The sequence below is a fragment of the Capra hircus genome, chromosome 24 (genome assembly GCF_001704415.2).
Source record: "Capra hircus breed San Clemente chromosome 24, ASM170441v1, whole genome shotgun sequence".
NCBI classification, from domain to species: domain Eukaryota; kingdom Metazoa; phylum Chordata; class Mammalia; order Artiodactyla; family Bovidae; genus Capra; species Capra hircus.
The window spans coordinates 48,702,875-48,723,832 of record NC_030831.1 but is presented as its reverse complement, the minus strand read 5'-3'; the positions used below and the strand labels follow the sequence as shown (position 1 = coordinate 48,723,832).

The 20,958-nt window shown below is 48.6% G+C and overlaps 1 protein-coding gene across 1 annotated transcript in view; it reads right to left on the bottom strand.

Moving 5' to 3' along the window:
* CTIF (cap binding complex dependent translation initiation factor) overlaps positions 1-20,958 on the bottom strand; it is a 327,661-nt gene that overhangs the window by 29,775 nt on the left and 276,928 nt on the right. The window contains 2 exon segments of the mRNA XM_018039521.1: positions 13,868-14,010; positions 14,013-14,022. Of these exon segments, the coding sequence (XP_017895010.1) occupies positions 13,868-14,010; positions 14,013-14,022 (153 nt within the window).

Here is a 20,958-nt window from a genome sequence, read left to right as displayed (position 1 = left end):
ACAGTTTGAAAGCATCAATTCTTACAGTGCTCAGCCTTCTTTATGATCCCAATTCTCACATTCATACATGACTATTAGAAAAACCATAGCTTTGACTATATGAACCTCTGCCAGTGGAGTAATGTCTCTGCTTTTTAATATGCTGTCTAGGTTTGTTATAGCTTTTCTTCCGAGGAGCAAGCATCTTTTAATTTCATGGCTGCAGTCATCATCTGCAGTGATTTCCTATAAAGTCTTTCACTGTTTCCGTTGTTTCCCCATCTATTTGCCATGAAGTGATGGGACCAGATGCCATGATCTTAGTTTTCTGAAAGACTTCTTAACTGGAGCGAAATGTGGGGACAGCATTTGGGGAGCTTCACTGGCTGACAACAGTTTTTGCTCACATTGCAAGTACGTTCCTTTGAGCTGGATTTTAGGGGGAGTGTTCCTCTTCCTTCCCGCATTCTGAGCTCATCTCTAGGGACCAGGAGCAGCCAGCCCCACCCGGCTTGCTCACCTTGCCTCCTCAAGGATTCTGGACTTATCTCCCCTGAGAAATCTTCCTTAGTTAACTCTAGAAGGGCGACTGTTGTTCCGCGCTTCTCTCAGTCTAGACATTCTATTTCATTAATATATTCCACAGAATTTATTGAGCATCTATGCCATGGCAGGCACTGCAGTGCAGCTATGGACACAGTAGACCAGTCCCTGCCCTCCACGCTGGTTGGGGAGACAAAAAACAAGCAGATTAAGAAAACTCCCAGGTGGAGTCAAGTATCAAGGCTGTGGCGATTAAGAACACAGGCTGCAATGGGTATGTCATGAGAGGACCCCTCTGAGGGACTGACATCCACCCAGAAGAGGCCTGGAAGGATACCTGGAAGGACCATCTCCCAGGTCGAAGGGCAAGGACAAGGGCTCTGAGACGGAATCTACTGTGTTCCTTCACACTTCTCATTGAGAAGCACTGTATTTATAGATATAGATGTGCTGCTTCCTGATCCCTTTATGCCATGCCTTTCGTTTATCAAGTCTTTGTTCTGTGTGTCCTGCCACAGGGAAGGCAGGAAGTCAACTTGTAATTAGCAAATGTCCTAAATTACGATTAATCCTCATTCCAATAAGGAACTGAGGGGCAGAGTGGGTAAGCTGCCCACGTCCGTCTGGCTCTGAAGACCATCTCTCTTCCTCTAATCACCCACTCAATGGACATGAGTTTGAGCAAGCTCTGGGAGATGGTGACGGACAGGGAAGCCTGGCATGTTGCAGTCCATGGGGTTGCAAAGAGTTGGACACGACTGAGTGATGGAACAATAACACCCTTCTTTACTGGCCTGGCCCGGGCCACCCGTTACCAACTGTCACTGCTGGCGCTGGTGACAACGGAGTCCTCCATAAGGGACTGGGCTCTGGCTAGGACCTGACGTGCACAGAAAAAAGGAGAAGAGGTGGTTCCTAACCTGGTTTTCAGACCAACAAGTGCTGCCTAAATGTCACCTACCCAGCAGGGGCATCAGCAAAGGAGGGGGTGGTATCAGCAGCTGCTGGGTTTAAACGGTTTGACTCTGGTAGCTGGAGCTGGTTAAAGGAAGCTCAGTGAGTGTTCTGAAGAGAGCTGTGTGTGATTTAGGCACCAGCTCCTAGCAGAGGGGACTTTGTGTTTGCACTTCTCCTCCCCGGGAGACAGCAGCTCTGCAAGGGCAGGGCCATGCACAGCACATTCAGGCCCAGGCCCCAGCAGTCCAATCAGCCCTTGACACTCAAAGACACCCAGACTGCTAGGGGACCTGAGTTGGAGCAGAAAGGCCTAGCCAAGCTGGGATAGGGGATGGGCAAACTCTGGGGTGATGTTCCGTGGGGGTGCAGATGGGTCCTGACCAGGCCAGCAATCAGTGGGGATGCTTACTTACAACCTCCTTCTAGGTAGGAAGTGGGCTTCTTTGTTGTTGTTTTTGTTTACTTCTGGATTATCTGAAGTTATGATGGCTATTTTTACCCCACAATGCTTGGTTTCTTATCCTCTAATTATAAAGATCATTCCTTCTCCCTCCCAGCAACCTCCCCTCCCCACCGACCCACATACTCAAACTGTCCCAGCCTGACTTCCCTCGTGCTTCCAAGGGGGCTGAGCAGGCTCTGACATCAGCCCACTGAGAGAACGCCACGAGGAAGGTTCCTTTCTTTAAAATCCGAAGGATTTAAAAGATCTATGGGCAGAGGCATGCGTATGTGTACACGCTGTACATATATATGTTTGTGTGTGTATCTCATACCCACAACTCCAGCGAGAAACGATTTATCCTCCACCTTCCACTCACCAGCCTAGAAAAAATCCGAATCCCGACCCCTCCCCGTTCCCCGCCCGCCTTCCGCGAGATTCCGCAGAAAGCAGGGGCCTCTTGAAGTTCAGACATTAATTACTGAGTTAAAATATTTTTCAAAATTACAAGGCATGGTCCCAGGGGAGGAGAGGAAGGCAGGAGAAGACAACGGAGCTGGGGGAAGGCGGGGAGAGCCCCTCCGCCCAGGGCTGCAGGGGCGGGTCTGGAGGCTGGGGCGGGCGAGCCCCCCACCCCCAACCCATAAGGCTGGGCGCCCCCTGCAGGCAGCGCCGGGATAAGGCGAGAGGCCGAGCAGCGGGGGCTCCGTGGGGGAGGGGAGGGGCTGGAGGACCCCTCTCTTCGGCCCTAAGCAGAGTTTAGCCAATTCTCTTACCTCGCCATTCCAGGCCTTAAACGTAGAATTCCTGCTAGAAAACGGTTATGTTAATTAAAACTGTCTTCAAGGAAGGGGACAGAGATCAAATCACTTCCCCTCTGTAATTAGGAGCATTGATGGGGCTGGGGGCTGGGAGGGAACGTGGAAGGAGCGGCAGCAATTCGATCTAAACCTTAAAAAATATATATATCTCTCGAATGTTGGCCGTTTAAGAAAAACCTTTCCCACCTGTATATCCTAACACAGCTACCAGATTCTCAGAGAGCCACATCCTTTCTGCATTTCTAAATTTCTTAGAGACAATACCGAAAGCATGCAACTGGCACCCGCCTTCCAAAGCGGAATTGAAGAGATGCCCTCCTGAGCCATGTTGAGATGGGTTTGGAAATCTCTCTTGAGTTTTAAAGACGGTTTAAAAACGGTTCTGGCGTGGAGACTGGTTTCCCTTTGGAAACCAGTGTCTGGTGGAAGCTGGTATTTTTATAACTCCAGGCTCTCTATCAGATCCTGTGTTACCATGGTTGCTAAGGGGAACACTGGCTTCAAATTTCACATTTCAGTTTGCAGAGTCTGGCTAAGGAAGTAGGACAGTGTGGGGGAGGGTTGCTGAGGGAGGGTCTGGGGGTGGGGGTGAGCCCTGAGTTGTATCTTGAGGAGGTCAAGGATCAGGGGAGCCTCAGATCCAGGCACATCAGTATGTGTGTGTGTATGTGTGTGTGTGTGTCTGTCTGTTTTGGGGGCTGTCTGAGTAGGTCAACCGCGTCATACCACAGAGCATCTTGGCTGCCAAGTGGAAGACGGGACAGCAGTTCTGGAGGTGACAAGAAGGGTGGGGAGTTATTTCTGTGGAGGTTACAGGCATGGTTGCTTAACCTGGGTATTCATAACGGCAGCTGCCAGCCCTGGAGGGACTGGAGGCTAAACTGGTGCCCAGGCCCTGTGTACCTGCCCCAGGAAGGGGTGCATTGTCAGAGGAACACTCCACACAGGGTCTATGCCTAAGATGAAGACTGGAATAAACTGCTCACAGAGGAGGAAGGTTCTCCTGAATTTTCAAGCTTCCTTCCAGCCCTTCCCTTCCTGCTTGTTAGCCTGCTTGATTGACAGTTCCAGTCGGATTGCTCTCAGCTAAGGTGCCCTTGCCAGGCAGATCTTGCCTCATCTGCCTCTGGGCGCCCACATTCCCGCTTCCCACTCTCACCTTATTTTGAGCACTGTACTTTCCACCATGCACTGAATGACTCGTGGGTCTTTCTGGCTAGGGAGTGCCCCAGATTTAGTTGACTTTAATCTCGGCACAGAATCGAGCAAGAAGCGTCTGAGAGACTTTTGGGTTTGGTAAAGAAGTAGCATTTTTCTCTCAGTGTTTGTTGAATGAATAAACAAACTCTCCTTTATGCTCTCTGTGGTGTCGCTCTCCAGCTTAAAATGCTCTCAGAGAGGGAGGTTCCCAGCATCACCTTGTGTCCACCAGAATGCCCCTGCTATGAGTCAAGGCCAGCCCACGGCCCACCCACCAGGCTGTCTCTTCATATAGACAGGCTGAGCTCCCTGCCCTCCCCTCAAGCTCTTCTTCATGGGGGACTTTCTCGTTCCCTGCCAACACCTGTCCGAAGCCCACTTCCCCTTAAGCTCTAGGCCCCCTTCCTCTCTGCCCCCAGCAGCTGCCCACACTCCTAAACTTCCTCCACCTCTGTATTTGTACAACTTGTACAACCCATCATAAATATTCACAGACCACTGCGTATGTGGTAACTATTGCTGCTAAGTCACTTCAGTCGTGTCCGACTCTGTGTGACCCCATAGAGGGCAGCCCACCAGGCTCCCCCGTCCCTGGGATTCTCCAGGCAAGAACACTGGAGTGGGTTGCCATCTCTCTCTCCAGTGCATGAAAGTGAAAAGTGAAAGTGAAGTCGCTCAGTCGTATCTGACTCTTAGCGACCCCATGGACTGCAGCCTACCAGGCTCCTCCGTCCATGGGATTTTCCAGGCAAGAGTACTGGAGTGGTAGCTAGTGGACTGCAAACTCCTTGCAGGAGGGTCACAACTTACATTCCTTCTTTCCAGGACTACTAGGTAACTTTTGCATGAAAATGAGAAAGTAGCTTTGGGACTTCCCTGGTGATCCAGTGGTCAGGACTCAGCACTCCCAGCGCAGGGGGGCCTGGGTTCCAACCCTGGTCGGGGAGCTAGATCCCATGTGCTGCCAACTAAGACCCAGAGCTGCCAAATAAATAAATATTTAAAAAAAAAAAAAAAAAAAAGAAAGTAGCTTTGTCGCAAACCAAATGAGCACAGAGTCCCAAACACAATGCAGCCGGGGTTACATGCTAGATGAGACTCGGCCTATTCTCAGCTCCCAGTGGAAGATTGAAAATGATTTAAAAGCAACCCAAATGAGGTCACAAGGCATTAATACAACCACTGGTAAAGGACATGTCCAGAGGGCCTGTGTCAGCAGCTCTCTGCAGATGCAAGTTCTAGAATGTGCTGCAGCAAAAGTAAACCAGGGTTGGGTGGGGACACGGTGGGAAGTGAGCCTGGCCTTGAAGGTGGACTGGAGTCCGGCAAGAGGAGGAGGAGGAAGATGCTGCTGGAGGCAGGAGGAATGCCAGAGATCGTTTGTGGAAACACAACCGGAACTGGGTGGCTGGAGCTGTGGGACTCATGAGAGGTTCTCCAGGAAGAGGGGCTGTGATCATGGGGGACCATGGTGCCCAGTTAGGAGAGTGGATCTGACTTTCTGAGGCTCCTGTGATGCGATTCTTCTCGTGAGCAATGCCTAGAATATGGTTTGCTTTCAACAGCAGTCCACAACGTGTCAGCTCACTGAGGGGCTATCACACACCACTTGCTTTATATGAATATCTCACTTATTTTAAGCCTTAAAACTAACCTTCAGACTGAGTTATTCCCAATATTCCCATGTCAAGATAGACACTTGAGGTTTAGAAAGATGAAGAATTAGGTTAAAGCCCCATAGCTAGGGGCTTCCCAGGTGGCGCTAGTGGTAAAGAACCTGCCTGCCAGTGTAGGAGATATAAGACATGTAGGTTTGATCCTTGGGTTGGAAGATATCCTGGAGGAGGGCATGGCAACCCATTCCAGTATTATCGGCTGGAGAATCCCATGGACAGAGGAGCCTGGCAGGCTACAGTCCATAGGGTCGCAAGAGTCTGACACGACTGAAGCGGCTTGGCATGCATGCTCATAGCTGGTAAGTGGCAGAGGTGGGATTCAAACTCAGGTGTCTCAGGCTCTTCCGGTGGTCCCCCTCCCATGTGCCCTCTGCACATCACGGTCTCATGAAATGCACGTCTTAACCTTGGCTGCACATTCGAGTTGCACAGAAAGCTTTAATCTCCCCCACTCCCCTGCCTCCTCAAATCCCCATCCCCAGAAAGTTCCATTTAATTGGTTGAAGTAGCTATCTGAGAATTTGTCATTTTGTAAAAGCTTCCCAAAGTGCAAAGGGGCAGCCCCGCACCCCGCCCCCGGCTCCAGGGAGCGTCCTGGGCAGCATGGACGATCATTCTAAGTCTCTGCTCCCCGTTACGGTACATCACTACCCGGGGCACAGCCGTCCTCAATGTCTTCCAGCCACAGAGGGCCCTGCCCTGACTAGATCCATCCACAGTCCCCTCTCCTGCTCTGGGGAAGGGGGGACTGGTCCCACTGGAAAGGTACCCCTGAAGAATGTTCTACTGGACTCTCTGGGCCCTATGAAAATAGCGGAGGATCTCCACCCACACCCACTTCATCGCAGCCTTTTCCGAGGTCAGATTTCCCCCTGGAGCCAAAACAATGTGAGCAATTGAATGCACGCTCACGCAAAAAGTTAAAAAAGTGGCCCTCTCATTGTTGAGTGGAGCAATTTCATTTCCTGAGAAGCCTGACTCCTGCCCTCTGGCCTGCGCCTGCCAGCCTCTCGAGGAGCCCAGCCAGTTGCATCCCTGGGGGTGGGGGTGTGATGCTCAGAGACACCCCTCAGAGGAAAGGCATAGATGGAGGGGCAGATGGGATTTCTGGGGTCTGAGGGAAGGAGAGCAAGGGAGCCAAGTGGAGGGAGGCGTTGGTGGGGGTCAGAGAGAGGTGCAGAGAGATTCCTGACCGAGGCACCGTCTCCCTTCCTCTCCTCCTGACCTCCGGGGATGGTTGCCAGACTGAAGAGGGCAGGGGGGTGGGAATCCCGAGAGAGAAGATGGGGGGTTGGGAGAGGGAGAAAGGGTGAGAAGGAGTGGACAGAAATGGTGCCCTGGGAAAGCAGGCTCAGAAGACACAAGTGTTAAGGGGTTAAAAGCCAGCCCAGGATTCCCTGCAGAGGAATTTTTAACAAAGCTCTTGAAGTGAGCAGTCCAGAGAGAAGTAGTGATAGCTTGGAGGAGTCTAGTAAAATCACCACCAGGTCCACAAAGGTGGCAGGGAGCCTTGCAGGGTCAGGAAAAAGGAGATGCGGGGAGGTGCTGGGTAAGCCAGATCCCAAACCTTGCAGACTGGCTCCAGGTGAGACGGCAGATGACGAAACCCTTAGCTCAGGCCACAAACACTGATCACACCCCTCCTGTGTGTGGAACCTTGCGGTCACAGTTTGACCGAGGTCCTTAGCAGGCTGAAAGGTCCTTAGAATGGCATTAAAACCAGTCGAGGGATGGCTCAGTACTTGTTGAGCCATCTTCTTCAATTTCTTGCGTCAGTATTTTGTAGTTTTCAAGGCACAAGTCTTCCACTTGCTGAGTTAAATGTATTCCTAAGTGTCTCTTTCTTTCTGATGCTGCTGCAAATAAGCTCATTTCCCTCCTTTCCTTCGTCGGAGAGTATGTTGTTGTTGTTTAGTCGCTAAGTCGTGTCCAACTCTTTTGCAACCCCATGGACTGTGGCCCGCCAGGCTCCCTTGTCCGTGGGATTTCCCAGGCAAGAATACTGGAGTGTGTAGCCATTTCCTTCTCCAGAGGCTCTTCCTGACCCAGGGATTGAACCTGCGTCTCCTGCTTTCAGGTGGATTCTTCACCACTGAGCCACCAGGGAAGAAGCCCTGTTGTTAGCATGCAGAAATGCAATGGATGTTTTTGTATGTTGATTTTTATTCTGCAAATTTACTGAATTCATTTATTAGTCCTAACAGTTTTTCTCTGTGTGGAGTCTTTCAGTTCAGTTCAGTTCAGTCGCTCAGTCGTGTCCGATTCTTTGTAACCCCATGAATTGCAGCACGCCAGGCCTCCCTGTCCATCACCAAATCCCGGAGTTCACTCAGATTCACGTCCATCCAGTCAGTGATGCCATCCAGCCATCTCATCCTCTGTCATCCCCTCCTCCTCCTGCCCCCAATCCCTCCCAGCATCAAAGTCTTTTCCAAAGAGTCAACTCTTCGCATGAGGTGGCCAAAGTACTGGAGTTTCAGCTTTAGCATCATTCCTTCCAAAGAAATCCCAGGGCTGATCTCCATCAGAATGGACTGGTTGGACCTCCTTGCAGTCCAAGGGACTCTCAAGAGTCTTCTCCAACACCACAGTTCAAAAGCATCAATTCTTCAGCGCTCAGCCTTCTTCACAGTCCCACTCGCACATCCATAGATGACCACAGGGAAAACCATAGGATTGTCTATATACAAGATCATGTCATCCGCAAACAGACAATTTAACTTCTTCCTTTCCGATCTGGATAGCTTTTGTTTCTTTTGCTTGCCTAATTGCTGTGGCTGGGACTTCTAGTACTACACTGAATAGGAGTGATGACAGTGGACATTCTCTGTCTTGTTCCTGATCTTGGATTCAAAGATTAATATATTCAAAATGTCAATACTACTCAAAATGACCTGCAGATTCAGTGTAATCTAATAAAAACTCCAGTGTCATTGTTCACAGAAATAGAAAAAACAATTGTAAAATTCATTTGGAATAACACAGGACTCCAAATAGTCAAAGCAATCTTGAAATAGTTTGAAAAAGAACAAGTCAGGAGGCACCACACTTCCTGATTTGAAAATACATTCCAAAGCGATAATAATTAGAATCAACATATAGACTAATGGTACAGAGTTTAGAGCCCAGAGATAAATCCAGGCAGGTCTGGTCAACTGAGAGGGAGTGGATACAGACAAAGATGCTGGGAGAACAAAACGGGGAAAGCATGGTCTCTTCAAATGATGCTGGGAAAACTGGATAGCCACATGCAGATGAATGAAACTGGAGTCTTATACTATACAAAAATAAACTCCAAAATGGATTAAAGACTTATAACACAACACCTGAAACTATAACTCCTTGAAAAAAAACATATGGGAAGAGTCTCATGACATTAGTCTCAGCAGTGATTTCACGGATACGACACCAAAATCACAAAAGGAGAAAGAGACAAGCGGGACTACATCAAACTAAAAAGCTTCTGAACAGCAAAGGAAACACCAGAGTGAAAAGATAACCTACAGAATGGGAGAAGATATTTGTAAACTATATATCTGACAAGGGGTTAATGTTCAAAAACACAGAAGGAGCTCCTACAACCCCAAAGCAAAAGAAGCTAATAACCAGAATTTTAAAATGGGCTAAAGATTTGAATAGACATTCTTTCAAAGAAGACATAACAAACGGTCGACAGGTATATGAGAAGATGCTCAAGGTCACTAATCATCAAGGAAATGCAAGTCAAAACCATCTCAGACCTGTTAGGAAGGCCATAATAAACACACCCATATGTATAACTACAAAAGGTGAAAACTATTGAGAAATTAGATCTCTTGTAAAGTGCTGATGCAAATGCAAAATGGTACAGCTTCAATGGAAAACAGTAGGAAGGTTCCACAGGAAAAAAAAAAAAAGAACTTCTACAGAATATTATCCAGCAGTCCCACCCTGGGTATTTCTTTAAAAGTGCTGAAATCAAGATCTGGAAGAGACGTTAGCACTTCTGTGTTCACAGCAACACTACTCACAGCGTCCAACGTGGAAACACTCTAAATATACACTGACAAACAAACAGATCTTAAGATGTGATCTATACACATAATGGAATACTCTTCAGTCTTTAAAAAGAAGGAGATTCATAATATGGGGCAACATGTTTGAATCTGGACGACATAATGCCAAGTGTCAAAAGCAGTTATAGAAGAACAAATATTACGTGTTTCCATGTGGCTCAGTGGTGAAGAATCTGCCTGCCAATGCAGGAAAAGCAGGAGAAGCAGGTTCAGTCCCTGGGTCAGAAAGATCCCCAGGAGGAGGAAATGGTAACCTGCTCCAGGATTCCTGCCTGAAAAATCCCAAGGGCAGAGGAACCTGGTGGGCTACAGTTCACGGGGTCACAGAGTTGGACACGCTGTGCACACACACTGCAGCTGCCATTTATATGAGGGATCTAAACTAGTCAAACTCATAGAAACAAAGACTGGAATGGGAGTTGCTAGATGCTGGGGGAAGGAGGAAGTGGGGATTGCTAATCACCGGGTATAACATTTCAGTGATGCTAGAATGTTAAATTCTAGAGGTCTGCTGTACAACGTTATGCCTACAGATAACGATACTGTATTGTGCACTTAAAAATCTGAGAAGAGAGTAGGTCTCAAGTGTTCTTACCATGAGAAACATTTTAAAACATTAAGAAGAGCTCATGAGGCAAATATGAGCTGTAAACAGGAGGGCAAGGAGACTCACATAGTTTCTGGTCGCCAATAATACTCCTCAATCCCTTGGAAAATCATCTTGGCAGAAACGATTTGTTCTAACACAATTGAAGAGCCCACTGAAAATTATTCTTCTTCATCCCCTGAAGAGGGATCTCTGATTGGCACATGCTATTTATGGCAAAAACAGAATCAATTCCACAAAGATCTTTTTGGCTTCCGCCACGGAGCAGGCGTTGGGTATGGACGAGAATAGAATAAGAGCTGCTGCTGTTCGACTCGTAAGGCAGTGAAGCAGGAGGTTTAGGAGCAGGGACTTGGGCAGTCAGATCCGAATTCTGATACTGACTCTGCTCCCACTAGCTGTGTGGCCATGAGCAAGCTGTCTGACCGCTCTGTTCTCTGGAAGTTGGGGATGATAATCTTCAGGGTGTTGCCCCAGTTAAGAGACAGAAGAATGTATGAAGTGCTTTGGACAATGCCTTCCACTGAGCTGTTATCAACACTAAAGAATCCACTACGGTGATGTCAAAAGGATGGAGCTGTAAGGATGGAGTGCAGAGCCTCCCCCAGAAGGAGCTCCTGGTGCATCTGGTGGGGGGTGGGGACAGGAGGTGGTTCCAGAAGAAGGGACTTGAGCTGGGCCGGCAGGGAAGGTTACAGGGCCAGAGAGAGAGACTTCAAGGACAGAGTCCAAGGTTTCAAGCTTGGGTGACTTGAGAGAAGGTTAATTCAACAAGGTCAGAGTGTGGAAGCAAATGCCCATGGGCCTCGTTCTAGGGCAGGGCAGCTCTTAGAGAGCTGGATGTCCCCCAGCCTGAAGGGGTAAAGCACAGGCTCAATCTGAGTGAGCCACATGTCCAGTGAAGGTGGCCTCCATGAGCCCAAAGACCCTGAGACTGAGGATTTTGTATCTTCTTCTTCCTTCGGTTTGTTCCAAATGAGACTCTTTGCACCAAAGATGACCTGTGGGTTTGTGTTCGGCTCAGTGGCATGGAAGGAAGGAGAGGAGGGAAAGCCATGGCGGGGAGTGCCAAAGCCGTGGCTGCAGTGGGGTTCCCATGATGCTGAGGAAGGGTAATCGGGGAGGCCTGGGACTGCTGCCTGGCCACAGGGGGAGCAGAAAGGCTGGGTCTGGGCCACGTGAGGACAGGGACTGAGCAGGAGGGTTTGGGGTGCTGCTGGTACATCCTGTTCGAGGCTCTGAGGCTTAACTTGGGATGTGTCTAGTGGGCAGCCAGAGATGCCAGCCTGGGGATGGTTCTGGCAGTTGGGAGGACCTCTGGACAGGGTAGGCTCTGTACATTTGGGGTCAGCCATCTGCATGGCCCTGGGGGAAGAGCCTAAACTTGTCCAGCATAGAGGAAGGCAGCAGTGATGATTCTGGCTTCTAGAAACATCCGAGAACTAGCTCATCCTGCTTTGGAAGGATGTGGGTCAGGCCTGGGTATGTGTGTATGTATAATCAGGTGGAGGAGGCGGCAACTGACTCTAAGATTTCAGGGGTCTCCCTATGTGGCCTCAAGCAGATAGGTTGGAATGTAGGTCAGTGGTTTTCTCTTTACCAGACGGTGAAAGCCATCGATAATTTATTAATTTACCCTTCAAGTTTACCCTGGGCCTGGGTGATAACACCCTGAAGAGTTTAATGCAACCAACAAGTGGGCGTCAGGAGGGCTCCTCATTTCTGGTCTGTGCAGACCTCTTGGCACCTTCTGGATCTCACACCAGAAGGTTCGCACTACCTCAGGTGGTGTCAGAGGTGTCTTGGCAGCCAGGGCCAGGGCTCAGCTGCAGCCTCACTTCCTGTCTGGGGGAGAGGTGACAGCAACACCAGGAGGTGCCCAGATCACGCAGAGGGAGCGTGTTCGGGCAATCCAGGTCATCACCCCAAAGCAGTGCTGCTCCCTGCCTTGAGGCAGGTTGTCGGGGTGCAGGGAAACTCAGGCAAGGACAGGGGGACCCCAAGAGGCCATCTGGGTCAGCCCCCGGTCCCCAAGAGGGCTAACTTCAAGGCATTCCAAAGGGAGGCACAAAGCACAGCCACGGCCTGTCTTGGTGCTTCAGTCTGAGCTAAGCACACCTGGAGAGCGAAGCAGAGCTGGAAGAGGCCATTGACTGAATCTGAGAAACAAGTCTGAATTCAAGTACATCTGTCAAGAAGCATCTCTGGCTCCGTGGAGTGGCCGAAGCTTAAAGGGGTCACAAAGCACCCAGGAGAGGCCCGCGTGCTCTGCTTTCATGCGGGTCCACGCAGGCTGGAATGGATGCGCTGTTTTCCTATAAACGGATACTTCAGAAACGTTTACAGATACCCTCTCCCTTCTTTCAGAAACACAAAAGTATCTGGTGACAAGTCCCCCTTCCCTGGGGCCTTTCACAGAAATACTTCTCCAAGAACTTGTCCCCATTCACGCCCTCACCTCCTCTGACTCCCCAGTGTGTGCTCACTCCGCGGACACCGTGGTGCCCCTCCCTGTTGCCAAACCTAGGCCACTTCTCTGCCCTGGTCCCACTGATTGCCCAGAGGTTGCCCCTCCCCACACCTTGGGATCAGCTGCTGAGGGTGGGTGGGGCCAGCATCTGGGAGCCGTGGGCTGACCGGTCCCCACTGCATCAAGCCTGTGCTGATCGCCCCTGCCAGCTTGTTTCCCGCCTGTTGGCCTCGTCCACCTCCTCCACTCCATCTCAGCCACCCCTGGGTGGGCCCCCGGCAGCAAGTACAGGTCAACACCGTGTCCCCAAGGCTGACCTCTTCCGGATCATCAGACAACTGTACTCGAGCAGCGCAGACAGAGAGCTGCCTTGGAGATGGACCATGGGCACCCAAATCCCTGGTTTTCACCCCCAATCTATTTATTTCTCTTCAGGAAATGGTGCCAGCAGGCTGATAACTGAGGACCCCACGCGGCTTCCTCCCTCCTTGGTATCGCATGTCAGCAAGTCCTCTTGGTTCTAACTCAAAGATACAACTGGAATGCCAATGGCCTTCGTCCTGTTCCCTTCTCACTCCTGTGTTCTGAGCCACAAGCCCCTCACCGGCCACATCAACAGCTTCTGTGTTTGTCCCTCCCATTCTAGCCCAGAGAGCCACCAAGGACGGCCCTCCACAGTGGATTACGGTGCCTGGTAGGACACAGTCCCCCACCGACTTCTTGCTTCTTACAAGTTTCCTGATCACCCTCATTTTCCTCTTTTTCAGAGGCCATGTAGAAGCAACTATTTTTTAAAACAAATAATTCAGCAGTAAGCCCGTCCAGTCCAGAGATCTATTCACTCAGAGCACAATCTTTTCTGTAGACTTGCATTCTGCGGACTGTGTTCTACAGCATGAACAGACGACAGTCCGAGTTCATCATACTTTCCTTCGGGGAACTATTTCCTTTCACGTAAACTCAATAAACAAAAACCTGGCTAGAGTAAACAGAAGCACCGGGGGAGTTCCGTTTCTCTTAACCGAGTGATTGACCACTTTACGTGGTTCGGGCCTTGCCGCGTTCCTGGCACACGGGAGCAGGAGAGGCGCGTCGTTAGGGCCGGGCAGCGGCTTACCTCCCTGAGGCAGGTGTAGATGGGGCAGACGAGCACGCGGAAGGGCTCGCCCGTGCTGCTGCGCATGGCGCCGAAGACCTCGCACAGGAAGGTGATGAAGCCCAGCCAACGCTCCACGTCCTGCTGCTGCAGCTCCTCCCGCACGTGAAGTCCTTCTGCAGAGGCACAAAAGACCCTGTCAGCCGCGTGGGGCTAGGAGGGGGCCCGGGGCCCACCCCACTCCGCCACAGCACCTTCTGGCTAAGGGAGGCCCCCGAGCAACTGGTAAACCCCGTGACTGCCGCAAGGAGTCGGATGGGGGACCCGTGGCTGAAGCGTGAAGGCCGAAGACTGGCTGGTGGGCAGAAAGACCACCTTGACCTTTGGCCATGGCACCTCTTCTTCAGATTGAGGAGCCCCCTCAGCCTTCCCTTGGGTCTCCCAGGAGGCACTAGTGGTAAAGAACCTGCCTGCCAGTGTGGGAGAAGAGACTCGGGTTCCATCCCTGGGTCCAGAAGATTCCCATGGAGAAGGGCGTAGCAACCCACTCCAGTATTCTTGCCTGGAGAATCCCGGGGACAGAGGAGCCTGGGACACTACAGTCCATAGGGTCGCACAGAGTAGGGCACCACTGAAGCAACTGCATGGCCTTGCCTCACTGACCCAGATACGGAGGTGGAAGGAATGAGATAAAGGGGAGACAACACCTTTCCCAGTCATCACCTCCTCCCCATGGCTGAACTATCTGCTTTGCTAATCTCCACATCATGCCCTTGCAGGAGGCAGGGTGACCATACATCCAGCAGTGGGCATCTTGGCCACAGCACTGGGCTAAAGACACAGTTATGGCCCCTGCCAGCCAGGGTCCTAGGGCACAGAAGAAAAACTAGCAGCATTCATTCATTCATCCTCCTTAAAAATATCAGTGCATCACTGCATGCCAGGCACTGTTCTAGAGGGTAGAATAAGACATGTTCATTCATAACTATGACATAAGACAGACGATACTAAAAGCCAGTGTGTGTGTGTGTGTGTGTGTGAGGTAGATCTAGGTAAAAAGTCTTTGGAGGAACTCTGAGCCAGGAGTTACTCCTTTCAAATGAAAATCAGCACCGTGGAAGAGTTAGGATTCTGACCTGGGAATTGGGGATATTTCAGGTGGAGCGATGGCAACAGGCAAGGCGTGGGGAGGGTAACACGGGCGTTTGGGAAACAGGGAGGTATCTGCCAGTCTGCCCCCAGTGTCAGTGGGCTTCCCTGGTGGCTCAGTGGTAAAGAACCCGCCTGCCAAGGCAGGAGACTCGGGTTTGATCCCTGGGTCAGGAAGATCCCCTGGAGAAGGAAATGGCAACCCACTCCAATATTCTTGCCTGGGAAATCTCACGGAGAGAGTAGACTGGTGGGCTATAGTCCATGAGATCACAAAAGAGTTCGATATGACTTAGCAGCTAAACAACAATAACAATCACCCCAGCATAGGTGAGGTGGAGAGGAAAATGGGGGCAGGGCGGGGAAAAAGAAAGTTGGGGCTAGAGTGCGGATAACTGAAGCCAGCCAAGGGGTCGCGTTCCAAGTGCTGGTTGATAGGGAAGGTTCTGGGGAATCACTGAAATGCCATCTTTAGATGTGCTCTTTAGAAGGTTAATATGGCATAGGTGTGGAGACCAGAAAGGAGGCCACTGCAAAAGTCCAGACAGAATGAAATAAAAACCTGAACTCTCTGGCAGTTGAAAGATAAGAATCTGTGGTAGGTTAGGTTATGTTTAAGTTTTATTTCCCCTTTCCCTTTGTCTTTGTGTTAGCCATGTGACTTGCCTTAGTCAGCAGAAAGAGGCAGAAGTGACAGGGTGTCAGTTCTGATCCCAAGCCTTAAGAGGCTTTAAGTATTTACAGTTACTCTCCTATGCTTCTTCCATCATTGTGAGAAGACCATCTGTGGGCTGGCCGATGGTCCCAGGAGGAGGATGAGAGAAACATGGAGGGCCCCACCCAAATCTAACCTTGATCAGGTAACTCCCAGCCAACGTGCATACAAGTCATCTTAATACTTATTACTGTGTGCCACAGAGATTTCAGTGGTTGGGTGCTGAGCAGCAGTAGCTGATTGATACAGGAATGCCACTGAAATTTCTGTGGTTGTTTGTTAAGCGGCAGTAGCTGACTGATACAAGATTGGGACAAGAGATCGTGCCAAGGTAGACAGTACTTGCTAAGTGGTGAGCTGTGGATGTGATGGAAAGGGAAGACTCAAAGACAATAAATAACAAGATTCTGGCTCTGGATGATTGTACCACCAGAAGAAATAGAACCCAGGAGGGAACAGGCTGTAGAGTGTGACACCAGTCTTTCCCACAGTCTAGCACCCTTCCCACGGCTTCTTTTGGCTGGTCAATCTCCTCAGTGCTGAATCTCAGAATCTGCAGTGATGGAAGGTCTTCCTGGATGACTTGGTTAAGGCCTGTCCCTTGTGTGTGATGAAAGTGCTATAGAGAAACCTAAAAGGGCATATGGGGCCTCAGGTGGCAAATCAGGGGCTAGAAGACAGCACCTTAATTGTACTGCCTCATTTAACTGTCACAACGATCCTGTGAGGCAGGTCCTGTTACTGCCCCATTTTATAGATGGTAAAGCCGAGGTCAGAGAAGTTATGCAACTTACCCATGGCCACGAGGCGATGGCAAAGTCAGGATTTGAACCCAGGGTCTACCTGCTCTAGAGACCAAACCGTTTTCCTTCCATTTAATGATGTTTTTAAGTTGGAATAGTATATCAGAGCCCAAGCTCTTATTCACTTTCGAAGTTTTAACCTTCCATGAAGCCATCAATCAGACTGTCCCTGGAGGCCCACTCACACCCACAGATCTGATGGGTCTCGTGCCCACCTCTCAGGCCTCCTGCCTTGCCACCCTCTTCCCACTGAAATGTCTACCTGTATACAAAATGGGAAAGGAGTACATCATGGCTTTATATTGTACCCTGCTTATTTAACTTATATGCAGAGTACATCATGCAAAATGCTGGGCTGGATAATGTACAAGCTGGAACCAAGATTGCTGGGAGAAATATCAATAACCTCAGATATGTAGATGACACTACCCTTATGGCAGAAAGCGAAGAGGAACTGAAGAGCCTCTTGATGAAAGTGAAAGAGGAGAGTGAAAAAGCTGGCCTAAAATTCAACATTCAAAAAATTAAGATCATGGCATCCAGTCCCATCACTTCATGGCAAATAGATATGGAAAGAATGGAAACAGTAAAAGACTTTATTTTCTTGGGCTCCAAAATCAATGCAAATGGTGACTGCAGCCATGAAATTAAGACACTTGCTCTTAGAAGAAAAGCTATGACAGACCTAGACAACATATTAAAAAGCAGAGACATTACTTTGCCGACAAAGGTCTGTATAGTCAAAGCTATGGTTTTTTCAATAGTCATCATGTATGGATGCAAGAGTTGAACCATATAGAAAGCTGAGTGCTGAAGAATTGATGCTTTTGAACTGAGGTGTTGGAGAAGACTCTTGAGAGTCCCTTGGACTGCAAAGAGATCCAACCAGTCAATCCTAAAGGAGATCAGTCCTGGATATTCATTGGAAGGACTGATGCTGAAGCTGAAGGTCCAATACTATGATCACCTGATGTGAAGAACTGACTCATTGGAAAAGACCCTGATGCTGGGAAAGATTGAAGGTGGGAGGAGAAGAGGACAACAGAGGATGAGATGGTTGGATGGCATCACTGACTCTATGGACATGAGTTTGAGTAAGCTTGGGGAGTTGGTGATGGACAGGGAGGCCTGGCGTGCTGCAGTCCATGGGGTTGCAAAGAGTCAGACATCACTGAGTGACTAAACTGAACTGATACAACTGTGGTCTGCCAGAAATCCCCAAAGCAGTTGGGATCTCTTTACTAGTACAGAATCTGGAATAGGTGGCTCCCATAGGGGCTTCCCTGTAGTGTTCTGGTTACTTGTGAAAGAATGAATGACTTTGCCTGCTGCCCCAGACCCTGCAATGGTACCAGATTCTACAACCTGTTTCCTCTTGTGTTCAATTGTTTTGGTTACCCCAGGGTGCTGTACTGCTGGCCTCAAAGTCATGAGACTTTTGGTGATTCTATCTTCTTAACTGCTGTTTATCCCACTAGATCTTTATGTGGTCAGAGCAGGGGCGGGCATTTCCATTCCCACTTTAGAATGGGAGGAACTGAGTTATAAAGAGCTGAAAGGACTTGACTAAGGTCACCAGTACATAACTTGAATGAGAACCTAAGCCCGTCCATTGCTCTCTGCTCCGAGCTAATGTTCTCAGCCCTGCTTGCTCACCAAAGGAACTCTGAAGCTACTCATGTTTGAAGCCCACCCCAGAGAGGCTTGTGTCATGGGCCAGGGTGGGGCCAGGACACTGGTACATTTGGAATGTACCAAGTGATTTCAATGTACAGCCATCATTGAGAACCACAATGCTAGGCCTTTATAATGTGCCAACGTGGGAGTTAAAACAATGCCTCTGTATCAGTGCCTAAGATACCTTTTCTCCATTTCCCATAAAAATGCCCGTGAAGGCAGATGTAAGTACCATAACACTAAGAAGGAAGATCACAGCTCGCTGCAGGGTCCTTACTATTAACTAAAATGCTGTCACCAAGAGATCATATTTTTCCTGAGCAGTCTGGCCCCCTACCCATAAGACCCAGGCAGGGGTGAGATGGGGAGGGAGCTTAAACTTCAGCCCTCCCTGTGTCTGCCCCTGGCCAGGAGGCAAAGAGCCTGTAATTACCAACAAGACCCTGCTCCTGTGCACCATGGCAGCTCCTATGGTGCCATCATTGGAGATTTAGGGGCAGAAGGAGATGAGGAGGTTCCCTGAGTCCTCAGAGGCACGCTGCTCTCAGGCAAAGCCCTCTGGGGAGGGAAAAGCCTCAGGACACTGCAAACCCAGGACTGGAGCTTTTACACAACGAGTATATCTGATCAAAGAACAACAGCCTGACTCAGTTTCCTCCTGATAATCAGTGGCATGGAGAGAGGATTCTGTTTGGGGGTAGGCAATGGCACCCCACTCCAGTACTCTTGCCTGGAAAATCCCATGGATGGAGGAGCCTGGTAGGCTGCAGTCCATGAGGTCGCTAAGAGTTGGACACAAGTGAGTGACTTCACTTTCACTTTTCACTTTCATGAACTGGAGAAGGAAATGGCAACCCACTCCAGTGTTCTTGCCTGGAGAATCCCAGGGACAGAGGAGCCTGGTAGGAGGCCGTCTATGGGGTCGCACAGAGTCGGACATGACTTTGCAGCAGCAGCAAAGCTCATTAGAAGACCGAACACCTGCTAAATATGCGAATTGAACGTGGGGATGTGCACGTGAGGCCACCAGCTTCAGGTCTGAGGGGAGACTCCACTATTACTTGAGTACATGCTGAGCAACTCTAAGGATGATCCACATGGTGAACACCAGAACCAAACCCAGCCTTTCTCATTCAAGGGTAAGGGAGGAGAAAAGAAATACGGCGTCTATGGAAAAAATCCTGCATTGCAGAACAGGGGAGCCTTATTTTGAAAATCTAAGGGAAATGCAAAACTCTAAAAATGTCAACTACAATAAACCAAAGATAAATGAAATAAAAAACCCAAGTACAAACATGTGGGATTGTATGTCTGTTAAGAACAACAACACGGATTCTGTGACATGTGATTAGATTTAAAAACAAAAAAGCCTTAGACTGAGATGAAGCATGGAACTGGTACTGGGGGTAGGAGAGAACCAAAGGAAGTAGAAAATCCACAGCAAAATGAAATGCGAATTGGAGGCAGGAAAGGATAGGATGGATGCTGCAGAAAAAGTGGTACATGAGACAGACTTGGAAAATAAATAGATAAAAATAAGCAAGGAGGAAAAGGACAGAGAAGAGAGAGTGGACATGAGTTATAGAGCTTTTCAGAAAGGACATCAGAATACATGGAATGAAGACAGAAAAACTTTAAGTTGAAAACAAACAAGAAAACTCCAAAAGAGCTGTCTCTTTAGGCAAAAAGGGTTCACAGTGTTCCAGAACCCTACTATTTATACTTAACAGAGGAATTTCTTTTTTAATTTCAAGGAAAAAGAAAAATTCTAAAAAGAGCTTTGAAGGAAAAAAAATAAAAGAAAACCTGTATCAGGTTTCTTACAAAGGAACAAAAATATTGTTGGCAGTATACTTCTATAATTGATGTTAAAATTCAGAGACACTGAGGCAAGCTCTTCATATGTTTGAGGTGAAAAGAACACACCTAGCTATGAGTGAAAGCAAGACAAAGACATTTTACACAAGCAAATGTTTTTTAAAAATCCCACCCACATACATATCTTTAGAAAAAAAATTAATGGTGCAGCTGCTATAGAAAATAGTATAGTGATTCCTCAAAAAATTAAAAATAGAATTATCAGTATGATCCAACAATTCCACTTCTGGGCACATATTACAAAAGAATTGAAAGTAGAATCTTGAAGAGATATTTGCACACTCGTGTTCACAGCAGCGTTATTCATAATAGCCAATAGGTGGAAGCAATTCAAGTGTCCACTGACAGATGGATGAAGGAAATGGAGTATATACATACAATAGAATACTTTTCCATCTTGGAATATTCTGACACATGCCACAACACGGATAAACCTTGAGGTTATTATGCTAAAGTGAGATAAGCTAGTTGCAAAAAGACAAATACTGTATGATTCTACTCATCTAGGTATCTAGAGTAGTCAGATTTATAGAAACAGAAAATAGAATGTTGGCTGTCAGAGGCTAGGAAAACAGGGCAATGAGGAGTTGTTTAATGGCTTAGAAGTTTGGTTTTGCAAGATTAAAAAATGTTGGGGATTGACTGCATAACAATATGACTATACTTAACATGACTGAACTGTACACTTTAAAAATGGTTGACATGATAAACTTTATTTATTTTAAAACTATAATTAAGGATAAAAATTGAAAACTCTCTTGAATGTGTGAGAACGTGCTAAATTGCTTCAGTCGTGTCTGACTTTGCAACGCTATGGACTATAGGCCCCAGTTTCCTCTGTCCATGGGATTCTCTAGGCAAGAATACTGGAGTGGGTTGCCATTTCCTTC